Here is a 12366-nt window from a genome sequence, read left to right on the forward strand (position 1 = left end):
GTTTTCTTTTCTTTTTGGTACCGGGGATCGAGCTTGGGTCCTTGGGCTTGCGAGGCGGAGGCGGAACCACTGAGCTAAACCCTTGGCCTGGGGATACACTTCTTAAAGGCTTTTGATAAAAACTGTTTTGCCAAAATGTCATACCTTTCATTTTTTCAAAACCATTTATTGCATGCAAACTATGTGAAAGGCACTGACTGTCCTAGGTACCAGGGACACAGCAGTGAGCAATAAAGAAAATATTCCTTGCCTAAATGAGAGCTTAAATTTTAGTGTAGATGTGTTAGGGTCCAGTGAGGAAAATAAAACAAAACAAACAGGAGCTGGGTGTGGTGGTGTACAACTATAATCCCAGCACCGTGGGAGGCTGAGGCAGTAGGCTAGAAAGTTCCATGCCTAAGTCCTATTGAGAAAATGTAACCATGGAAATGGATAGGAAATGTAAGCACAAGTGTACAGCTATGAATATGTGAGCATATAATTATAAATACAGTAATCAGGAAAGGCTTCATTGAGAAAATAACATTTGAAAAACACTCCAGGAAGTGAGAAAATGACTATGTGAGAGGAAAAAGCCTTTGAATATAGGAAATGGTAAATAGAAAGGCTCCAAGGGTGAAGGGAACAAAGAAGAAAAAAAGATGAGATAAAAAAAAAATAACAGGGGCCAGACAGCAAAGAGGTTTCTAGGTTGTGGTAAGAAGGATTAGATGAGTAACACAGTCATTAGAAGATTTAAGTGACATGCTCGGATTCTTTTTATTTTAAAGGTTCACTGTGCTATTATATTGAGATTGGCTGGGGGCGGTGGAGAGTGTAAGCAAAAGATCAGTGATTAGCAACCTATTATAACAATTCTGGCAAGAAATAACGATGACTCAACCAGGGCAGCAGGAGCACAAATGATGAGAAACAGATAGCTTTTAAAGAGAGAAGTGACAGAGTTTTTTTTCGCAGTCCCAGTGATGCAAATTGAACCCAGGGCCTTGCATATGCTAGGTATGTGCTCTACAATGAAACTACATCCCTATCCCCTTTTTATTTTGTATTTTGAGACAGGGTCTCACTCAGCTGCTCAGGTTGGCGTTGAACTTTTGATCTTGCCTCAGCCTCCACAGTAGCAATAATAATAGGCATATGCTGCCTGTAACGGTTTGATGCTATATAGTCTGATGCTATTTGCTGGACAAATCAGATGTGGGGTTTGAGAGAAAGGGAAGTCAGGATGATACCAAGGATTCTAGCCTAAAAAAAAGGAAGGATGAAAATGCCATTAAGGAAAATGAGGACAGTTGTGTGAGGAGCAGGCTTATGGGGAAGATTAGAAGTTTCCACTGGAAATAGTACTTTGAGATGCCCGGTAGATACATAAATGAGGATGTCTAGCAGACAGATAAAGTATTAGAATTAGGGGTTCAAAGGAGAGGTCAGAGCTAGAGACATAATCTTAGGAGTCATCAATGGACAGGTAATTTTAAGACATGAGACTGGATCAAGCATCCCTGTGGATAGAAGAGAAGGGACCCAAAATACTCTGAGACACTCCACAGTTAAAAGTTAAAAGCAGCTACAGACACTGAAAAAGAGCTGTCAGTGAGGTAGGGAGGAACCCAGAAGAGGGCACCGTCTTTAAAGCTAAGTGAAGAATTAATGACTGTGTTGAATGCTGCCAACTAGTCAAGTAAGATGAAAATGGAGAGCTAGCCATTGAGTTTACTAACTTGAGGTTATTGTTGACCCTGTCAAGGGCAATTTCAATAAACCAGATTGAAAAGCGAATAGGGGAGGAAGATATTAAGAAGCTTAAATGCTATATTGACAAAGCTGAAATGGTGCACACACCGAAGTGCAGCTCTTCAGGAGACTGAGGCGAAAGGATCACAAACTCAAAGCCAGCCTGGGCAGCATAGCAACATAGCAAGAACCTGTACCAAATAAAATAAAAACGAAAGGGATGTATCTCAGTGGTAGAACTCTTGCCTAGTGCAACAACCTGAGTTCAATCCCCAGTACTGCAAATAAATAAACAACTAGAAGGTGAATATGGAGCAGTAGCTTGGGTGGGGAGGAATAAGATCAAGAATGAGCTTTTTAAAAAAGAATAGAATAATATCTCGGATGTGATGATGCATGCCTATAATCCCAGTACTCAGGGGACTGATACAAGAGGATTGTGAGTTTAAGGATGGCCTGAACTGCACAGCAAGTTAAAGGACAGCCTGGACTATATAGTGAGAGGCTGTTTCAAAAAAAGAAAAAAAAAAGACCAGTTGTGCTGTCACATGCCTGTAATCTAACACTCTAGGAGGCTGAGGCAGGAGGATCACAAGTTCAAGCTCTAATAGGGCAATCTGGAAACTTAAGACACTGTCTCCAAAGAAACACAAAAAAGGCTGGGGAAATAGCTAAGCGAGAAGGCCATGGGTGTAACCCCCAGTACCATAAAAACAAATGAATAATAAAAAGAAAATTATGCATGCTTATACATTTGATGAAAAAGTCAAAGAACAGGAAAAATGGATGATGTAGGAGAAAGGTGAAGACTTGCTTCAATTGGCAGAGGATACTGGAGGGGTTGGCCTTTCATAGGAACACAGATAAGTCATCTACAATTAATAGCAGGCAGGCAGAGTATGTGGGTTCACAGATACACGTAGGTGGGGTCTGGGAGCTAATGGAAACTCTCTATGTACTGCTTCCATTCTAACACGAAGTAAGGTCATATACTATGGGTGAGCAAATGAGAAGGAAGAATTAGAGGCTGGAAGAAAGAGGGGGAGGTATCAAATAATCATCTAGAAAAGCAAAAGAGGGAATGAAATATAATACAATCACCAACTTACAATACCACTAAAGGTGTAGGATAGTATTGGTTTTGCCATAGACTTGATAGCAATAGATAAATATTTCAATATTACTAAACAGTTAATTTAAAAAATCATACTGCTCATTTTATTTACATGCATGATCACTGGTGAGGCTATGTAGTCATACTATTGGTAGCTATATTTCTTCTTTTGTGAATTTTCTGATTCTGTCCTTTGCTTATTATTTCATTATTGGGGCATTAGTATTTCTCTTCAGATGTTTGTGTCGATTCCTACAATATAAAAATAATTATTACAACTAAGTTTCATGTGTGTGAAATATTTTGAATCCAATGAATGATTCCATCAATCTCCAGTGAGAACCTGATGTCCCCTAATCTGTACAGGAAGGAAGTAGGGGCACATTACCTTAAGTGATGCAAGAGGATGTTCTGGTCCTAAAAGACTCCAGTGAAAAGCAGCCAGATCCTCATCTGGAAGAATGTGGTTACCTACAAAGTATATTTGTCATTTATTGACTGTATAGACATTGTCTTAGAAACTCCAGGCCATAAAAACAGTCCTGGTAGAGAAAATGACCAAATAATTCACATAGGTCTATATTCTTAGTATAATAATTACAGCAGCTGCGTGCTGATTACCTATGATGTATCATATACATTACATGTATCATCTTTATAATGATCATGTACAATACTATTATCTCCATTTTACAGTTAAGAAAATTGAGGTTGAGACAAGTTTTGTGACTTGAACCAAGATAGGCCTACACCAGGTTAAAAAGCTAGGACTGTCTGACTCTGAAGCCCATGCTATTTATTACCTTATCATCTAGTCATGCTGCCTTTTATAAGGAAAACTACCAAATTACTGATTTCATAATAAATGCTGAATATTTTATATATCTCATTTCATTTAACTTCATCAATAATATGAGGTATTATTATTCCTATTTTATAAATGGGCAATCTGAAATTGGCAAAGTTTGACTTCAGTGATTTACACAGGACCGAATTCTAAAACCTGCGCAGATTCTATTAGATTATCAAATTCTTGTCCTTCGGAATTTATAGAGCAGAGGTCATATCTGAGACAGAAATTAATGTCCATGCTGTCAGTACTTGGAAAACCAATTTAAAATATAATGAACCATCTATATTTACTTTGAAATAGATCTTAAAACGTAAATGCATGGATAGAGGAATGGATAGATATTTGATAAAGCAAGTATATATAATGTTAACAGCAGAATACAGGTGGTGAATAAAGGGGTTTTACTGCAAAATTATTTTAATTTTACTACATGTTGGGAATTTTTAATAATAGTAGCACAAAGGAAACAAGGAGAAAAAATGTAATGAATAATTTGTACTTCTGATCTAATTTTAGACACTGGGGAAGAAATGCGAATGGTCTGAATAAGAAACCAAAGCTGTCCAGGAATAGTGAAACTTTTGGCCTAAGGTATACTCTGCATATAATAGTTATAAAATGTAATAAAAGAAAAAGTTTTATACCCAAGGGTGGTGGCATACGCATGACACCCCCAGCACTTGGGAGTGTGAGGCAGGAGGATCATCCCAAGTTCGAGGCTATTCTGGGTTACCTAGAGAATTCAAGGCCAGCCTGATCTACATAGTAAGGCCCTGTCACAAAAAAATACAACAATAAAAAAAAGTTTTATAAGAATCAAAATGATGTTCTGGAATACCCTGCAATGATCTCTAAGACAAACATGCTGAGTTTTAGAATGGTCTTCTAAGAAGCCCAAACCCCTGCTGGGTTTTCTACAGCAGTTTTTGGTATGAGGACTTTAAAAAGATAATGACAGGCTAAATCACTCTAGTCTTCATCCCTTAACAACAGAAGAGGAAACTTTATTAATCACTGGCTTCTCTCCTTTGAAGTACCTACCTAACAGTGCAGCAAATATGGGAAAATTCATGCGCTTCAGGCCCAGTTGCTTGGCCACCTCCTGCATCAGGAATTGGTTGGTAGTAAGATTCTTCCCATTCCAGCTCAACTTCAGAGCATGGGAACTGTAGTAAGAGGGAATATTGTAGAGAGCATACTCGGAGTCATGGGCAAGAAGGCCGTGGAAACCATTTTCTCTGAAAAAAGCCACCACTTCCAAATGATGATCTTCAAGGCTCTGAAAGACCTAGGAGAGAAGACAACATGTCATTCCACAGAAACAGATCTGCATTCCGTTAGAAGTCAGGAAGGTTACTAACTACACTTTATAACTGGTGAAATTTAAGATGACATGTGATCAATAGGACTCCTATAAACAAAAACGAACAAAACAAAAGCCACCCCTCAGCCTAGAACTTGATTATTCCTGTAAATGTAGAATTATTTTTAACTTTGTATTTTTTATTAGTATGTATTTGTCATACATATTGATCACACTCATCATAGGGAATTCATACCTGTATCTTTTTTCCACATTCCCCTATTTTCAAAAGCTTTTTGTTTTTTTCCCCTTCCTTCCCTTATCCTTCTCCCTCCCTTGTTCCCCTTCCCATTTGAACAAGTTCTTCCTACTTCCTAATATCTATCCTCCATTTTGCTTCTTATTTACCCTTTGGGTTTCTCATACAAGATAATGCAATATTTAAACTTCTGTGTCTGATTTCACTTAAGATGATGGCCTCAAGGTGTATCCATTTTCCTACAAATGACTCCAGTTTACCCTTAGTTATGGCAGAGTAATAATCCATTGTATATAAATACATTTTCTTTATCCATTCATCTGCTGATGGGCATATGGGCTGTTTCTAAGATTTAGCTATTATAAATTGTGCTGCTATAAACATGGGTATGCATATCACTGTGGTATGGTGCTTTTAATTTTTCTGATAAAATACCAAGAACAGGTATAGCTGGATCAAATGTAACCTCTAGTTTTAGTTTTTTGAGGAATCTCCACACTGATTTCCACAGTGGTTGCACCAGTCTACACTCCCACCAACAGTAGAGAAGGGTACCTTCCCCCCACCAACACCAGCCCTGCCAGCATTTGATATTGGTTAGTTTCTTTCTGGAGTGAGATGGAATCTTAGTGATTCTTTTCCCCTGCTACTGGGAAACAAACTCAGGGCCCTGCACTTCCTAGGCAGGCACAGTGCCACTGAGCTAAATCCCCAGCCCTCAGGGTTGTTTTAATTTGCATTTCTTGAATGTCCAGTGATGTTGAGCATCTTTTCATATATTTATTTGCCATTTCTGCTTTTTCATCTGAGAAGCATCTGTTCATTTCACATGCCCATTTTTGGATTAGGTTTTTAAATCTGGGGAGAATCTAATTTTTTTGAGTTCATACATTCTAGATGCTAGTCCTTTGTCTGAGAAGTGAATGGTAAAAATTTATTTTTCCCATTCTGTGGGTTGTCTTTTCACTTTGTTAGTGGTTTCCTTTGCTGTGCAAAAGCTTTTTTTCTGGTACCGGGAATCAAACTTGGGACCTTGCGCTAGCAGGACAGACAGCAGCACCACTAAGCTAAATCCCCAGCCGTGGGCAAAGCTTTTTTAATTTGATGTGAACCCAGTTGTTGAATTCAGAACTATTTTCTGTGTATGAATTCACACAATTGCCTAGGTTTTCTTCACTCCTTTTATGAAATTTGATGTGAGCCTATAATTTCAGTTTTCAGTAGGCTTTGACAGGAATATTACCACAAGTTTGAGGTCAACCAAGGATACACAGTAAGTTCAATGCCAGCCTGAACTAACTAGCAACACCCTGTCTCAAAAAAACCAAACTAAAAACAAACCAGAATGACAAAATTAATACAATACATATTACTTAAGTGTCAAAGAAGAGACCTTCATTAGAAAAATAATAAAGCTATTATTTATTGTTAACCTGTAGTATATGTCACACATGATCTACATACATAATGAGGTACACAGACATGGAAATAGCTGGTTAATTCAGCTAACTTTTTTTAAGTTCTTGCTTTACAAGACCATGTCTCAAAGAGAGCCCCCCCTCCGCCCCACAGGAGCATTTTGTATCACAGGGTACCTATATGGTATACTTTCAACAGATAGATGTCAGAAACTTTACCCCATTTCAGAATGAGGAAAGTAAGGCTACAAGAGGTTGATTGCTCCCAAAGTTGCATAATGAGCAAATGGTAGATAGAATAAAACCCAGGCTGAATTGACTCAGGAATATACACTTTATATCATACCATGCTCTTTCCTAGAGAGCACAATTTTTTCTTTCTGTGAAACAGAGACAGACTGTTAAGTACCATTCCTATATATACCTCTATTGGTACACATGAAGACTACCAAAGTTATCTGTATACTGGTCCCCCAAGACTAAGTTCCTTTTTAAAAAAACTTTTTTAACAGCTAGTCTAATAGCATAGGTACACTGGATAAAGAGGTGACTCACATCCGAAGCAGGATGGTGTGAAAATTCATCACAAAACCAAAAATATTGCATTATTTTTAATTTATGAATTATTTCTAGAGTTTTCTACTTAATATTTTTGGACCACAGGTTAACATAGGTACCTGAAACCACAGAAAGTAAAACCATGGAAGGCCAGGCATGGCGGCACATGCCTGTAATCCCAGCACTCGAGAGGCTGAGGTAGGATTGCCATGAGTTCAAGGCCAGCCTGAGCTACACAGTGAGTTTAAAGCTATCCTGAACTATAGAGTAAGACCCTGTCTCAACAAAACAAAACAAAATAACAAGAAAAAAGAAAGTAAAACCATAAAGAGGGTAACTACTATATCTCCTTTTCTTTTTAAAATTATTATTACTTTTCCTTTAGGAGACAAAGTCTCACTATGTAGTTCAGGCTAGCCTTCAACTCACTATGTAGTCCAGGCTGGCCTTGAACTCATGGTGATCCTCCCACCTCAGCCTCTTGAGTGCTGGGTTATAGGCATGTACCACCACGCCTGGCATGTATCACCTTTTAAAGACAATGGATAAAACAATAAGGCTCACAGGTCAAAGAGCTTGACCAAAGGCTCAAAACTAAAATGTGAAGTTGGTCAATAAAGACACAAAAATATATTTAACATCATTAGTCTTTAGAGAAATGCCTATCAAAGCCATGAGAAACCACATAACACCCACTAGCTACATGTGAAGAAATTTTCATTATGGAAATTTTTTAAACATACATAGTGCATAATTTAATGAGCTTCAACAACAGAATTATACAGTTTCAACTGTTATCAACATTAAACCATTCTTGTTTCATCTATCTTGTCCCCCTTCTTACATTTTTATTGATTTTTAAAACCACAAAAAATGTACCATTGTATTTTGTTTCTATGAATTTGACTTCACATAGTTTATAAAATGAAATTTTATAGTGTTGGTCCTTTGTGACTAGCTTATTTCACTTAGTATAATATCCTCTAGATTTATTCATGTTGTAGCACCTAACAAGATTTTTTACTTTCTGATTTTGCTTTTTGTGATACTGGGCATGGAACCCAGGACCTTCACACTGAGGTATATTCCCCAGCCCTTTTTATTTTTTTGAGACAGGGTCTGGCTAAATTGCTAGGTTGCCTAGGCTGGACTCCCAATTTGTAATCTTCTTGCTTCAGCCCCACAGGGTTCTGGGATTATAGGTATGTCACCATATCTGGCTGATTTCTTCCTTTTTCGTTCTTTTCTTTTCTTTTCTTTTTTTTTTTTGTACCAGGGATAGAACTCAGGACATTGCCCTTGCAAGGCGAATTTCTTCCATTTTTAAAGTTGAATAATATTCTACTGTGAGATTGTACCACATTTTGATTATCCATTCATTTACTGATGGACATATGCGTTGCTTTCAACTCTCGGCTATTGTGAATGATATTGTTATAAACATGAGTATAGAGATATTTCTCTGAAATTTTCCTTTCAGTTCCTTTAAACACATATTCCTGAAGTGGAACTGTTGAATCATGCTATTTCTACTGTCTCCAATAGTGGCTGCAACATTTTATAATCACACCAACAGCACAGAAGTGTTACAATTTTCCCCTATCTTGACAACATTTCAATATTTAGTTTTTTTTTTAGAGTAACTATTCTACTGGGTAGGAAGCTCACTATAGTTTTGATTTCCATTTTTTCTGAGAATTAGTGATCTTGAGCATCTTTTCATATACTTATTAGTCATTTCTGGCATATTTTTAAAGCAAACTCCAGACATCAAATTACTCATACATCATTATTTACCTCTCAATAAGGACTTTTTTTTCCAGTACTAGGGATCAAACTTAGTACTTTGCACTTGCCAGGCAGGAGCTGACACCACTGAGCTACATCCCGGGCCTTCAAGGACTTTAAAGTTAACATAAGCACAATACCATTATTACACTCAATAAAATTAACAAATTTTTTTTGTGTGTGGATGGTAGCAGAAATGGAACCCAGGACCTTGTAGCAGACTGGGCAAGCTCTCTAGCACTAAGTTACCTTATACGAGCCTTTTAAATTTTATTTTGAGGTAAGATCTTGATAAGTTGCTCAGGCTGGCCTTGAACTTGTAATCCTCCTGCCTTAACCTCCCAAGTATCTGGAATTATGGATATATACCATGATGGTTGGCAACAACAGCTTAATAGTATACTATGCAGTCCAAATTTAATTTTCCATGACCGTTCCAAAAATGTCTTTGATAGTAGGTTCATTCAAATCAAGGTCTACATATTGTTCATATGATGCATGTGGCTGATATAACTTCCAAGCATCTTAATTTATACTAGGTTCCCCTCCTGTTGCACCATTTATTTGTTTTTAAAATCTTATTTTTTTTTCTTTTTCTTTTTTCTCTGGTTTTCTGAGACAGGGTCTTGGCTAAGTAGTCAAGCTGGCCTCCAGCTCATGGCAATCCCCCCTCAGCCTCCTGAACGCTGGAATTGTAGGTGTGTACCACCACGCTCAACTAAATTTTTCAATTACCAAAATAATACAGATTATTTAACAAAGGGTGTGGGGATAACTGGAGAATCATTTGAGGAAAAAGGATCTATATCTCACACTTCAATCAGAACAACCATAAAAATAATAGAAGACATCATATATTGTAATCACAAAGTAGGGAATGTTTTTAAGTAGTCACATGTCATACAATTTTTCAACCAATGACAGATCACATATGTAAGGGTGGCCCCATAAGGTTATAATGAGGCTATAGCTTCATGATAGCGCTGTCTTGACATCATAGCACAATGCATTTTTCACAAGTTTATGGTGACAATGCAAACCTACTGCACTACCAGTCATATAAAAGTAGAGCATATACAAATATGTAATAGTATATAATACTTGATAATGGTAATTAACACCTATGTTATGGGTTTAGTATTTACTATATCTTTCATCATTCGAGTTTATTCCTTTCTTTTTTTTTTTTGGTACCAGGGATGGAACTTGGGACTTTGCTCTTTCAAGGCAGGGGGCAGAACCACTGAGCTAAATCCCTAGCCCTATTCCTTCTACTCTTAAAACTACTATTTACTATAAAGCTGTATGCAGTGTTATGCCAGCAGCAGCCTAATACATCTTATAGTTACCATGTCTCTTGTTATCACTTTTCCTTGTTTGATTTAATCTTGCATTGCTTTGCTCCTCATGGGTGTAGGAGCTACAGCCTGGCAGGCACACACACACACACACACACACACACACACACACACACACACACCCCATATAGTCTGTGTACATAGGTGTGTAGTAGGCTATTTAATCTGGGCCACTGCTGAGGTAGGATACAAGAAATAAAACATAGGTTAAAAGGAGAAAAGGAAATCATAACTTAGAATTTGAACTTTCTAAGAAGACTGTAATTTCCAGGATTTAGCTGAAGTCACCCAAGACAGCCCCATGCCAACATTCCTTGGCTAGATTTACACCTCTTCCCTACTAGACCCATTACTAAAAGGCCATAAATTGGCTCAATTAAGAAAGTAAGGTATATTAGCTCAGTGGTTCTGTCAGCTGCCTTGCAAGCGAAAGGTCTCCCAGTACCAAAAAAAAAAAAAAAACGAAGTAAGGTATAGCAGCCTGGCCTTGAGATAAGGACCATGCCAGTGTCAAATCCTTGGCCAGATTTACATTCCTGCCTTGCCAGAGCCATCAGTAAAAGGTCATAAATTGGCCCAATTAAGAGAGTAAACAAAAGGTTGAGGGAATCCAGAGAATGTTTAAATCCCCCATTCAAAAAATAAACAAAAGCCCAGAGCCCTCATCTCTCCAGGGACAGGAAGATAGCCGTGCAGGCCCCCTTGAACCCCTGTAACTCCCTCCCCCCGCCCTCCGCACTCTCTGACCTTCTGATTTTGCCAGTCTTTGAACCCACTCTGCCGAGGCAAAGGTGGTCATAAAGGGTATTTTTCTGAGTTCCCAACTTTGAACATCTTTAAAGAAAGGGCGTGGGAAACCTGTAGTAGAACAGTGTGGAGTTCAACTATTCAGAAGGTTGGGGAACTCAATCTGGGCTTTGCAGCCCGAGGTCAGTCTGCGTCATGGGGTTCAGCCATCAGCTAACTGAGATCAGGGGTCTTGCGTTCTAGCTCTGTCTGAGCCCCCATCCTAAGTGGTAAATATACTATATTGAAAAGTTTTTTCACTGCAGACATGTTCTGGAGTGCTTCTTGATTTCAATTTAATTCAAATGATTTAAGGGTAATAGACTAGTGACTACCTCAGGTGGTCAGTTTCCAAGTTGTGCTTGATCATAATGTGTTGCTGACTGTATCAGTTGGGATAAAGAATTGTGGTTGATTTGATGAGCTGTTTTCTCTAATGTTATGAAGATGAGAATGTCTGCGGGTCGTTAGAGACACAGAAGCTAGGGTGCAACTATATCAGGAAGATTTGGGTGATAATCCAGAGATTAAACCAAGGACAGTCCAACAACAAAAATAAAGATGAGAAAACAGTTAAGCAAGACACAAGGACAGACTTCCAGTTTACCAATGGCAAACAGTAGGGCAAATGAGGATGAAAAGGCCAATAGTGAACCACCAGGACACCCTGAACTCAAAGCACAGGAAGTAACAAAACAGATCAATCAGGCTCTAGAAAAATTCAAAACAGAAATAATTTCCCAGATAACCATAGAGATAGTGAACAAAATGGAAGTCGTGATTCAAGACTCTAGAGCAGAAACTGACAAAAAAATAGATGAGCTCAGGACCATGATAGAAGCCATGAAGGCCCAGCATAAGAAAAAATGGAAAAAATAAACGCCCAACATAGGAAAGAAATGGAATCCATAAAACAGATTCAAACAGAATCCAGGAGATTTAACACTCCATTGAAAGTGTATGCAACAGAATAAAAGAATGAGAAAATAGACTGTCAGATATACAAGATAAGATTGCAGTCAGTGACTGTGAAAAGAGAGGTCTCTTAAAATCAGTAGGGGATCATAAGAAATCAATCCAACAACTCATAGATGATGCAACGAAGAACATAAGACTGATAGGAATCCATGAAGTAGCAGGAGAAAATACAAATGACTTAAAAAAGCTGTTCGCAGAATTGACAGAAAACTTCCCA

General features: G+C 38.0%; 1 protein-coding gene across 1 annotated transcript in view; it reads right to left on the reverse strand.

Annotated features, from left to right (window-relative positions):
* The window catches only part of Fam120c (family with sequence similarity 120C), a 198532-nt gene that overhangs the window by 137674 nt on the left and 48492 nt on the right, over positions 1 to 12366 (reverse strand). Inside the window, 2 exon segments of the mRNA XM_010610739.3 lie at positions 3237 to 3319; positions 4743 to 4989. Of these exon segments, the coding sequence (XP_010609041.2) occupies positions 3237 to 3319; positions 4743 to 4989 (330 nt within the window).

The sequence above is a fragment of the Fukomys damarensis genome, unplaced genomic scaffold (genome assembly GCF_012274545.1).
Source record: "Fukomys damarensis isolate Sample0158 unplaced genomic scaffold, DMR_v1.0_HiC HiC_scaffold_39, whole genome shotgun sequence".
NCBI lineage: Eukaryota > Metazoa > Chordata > Mammalia > Rodentia > Bathyergidae > Fukomys > Fukomys damarensis.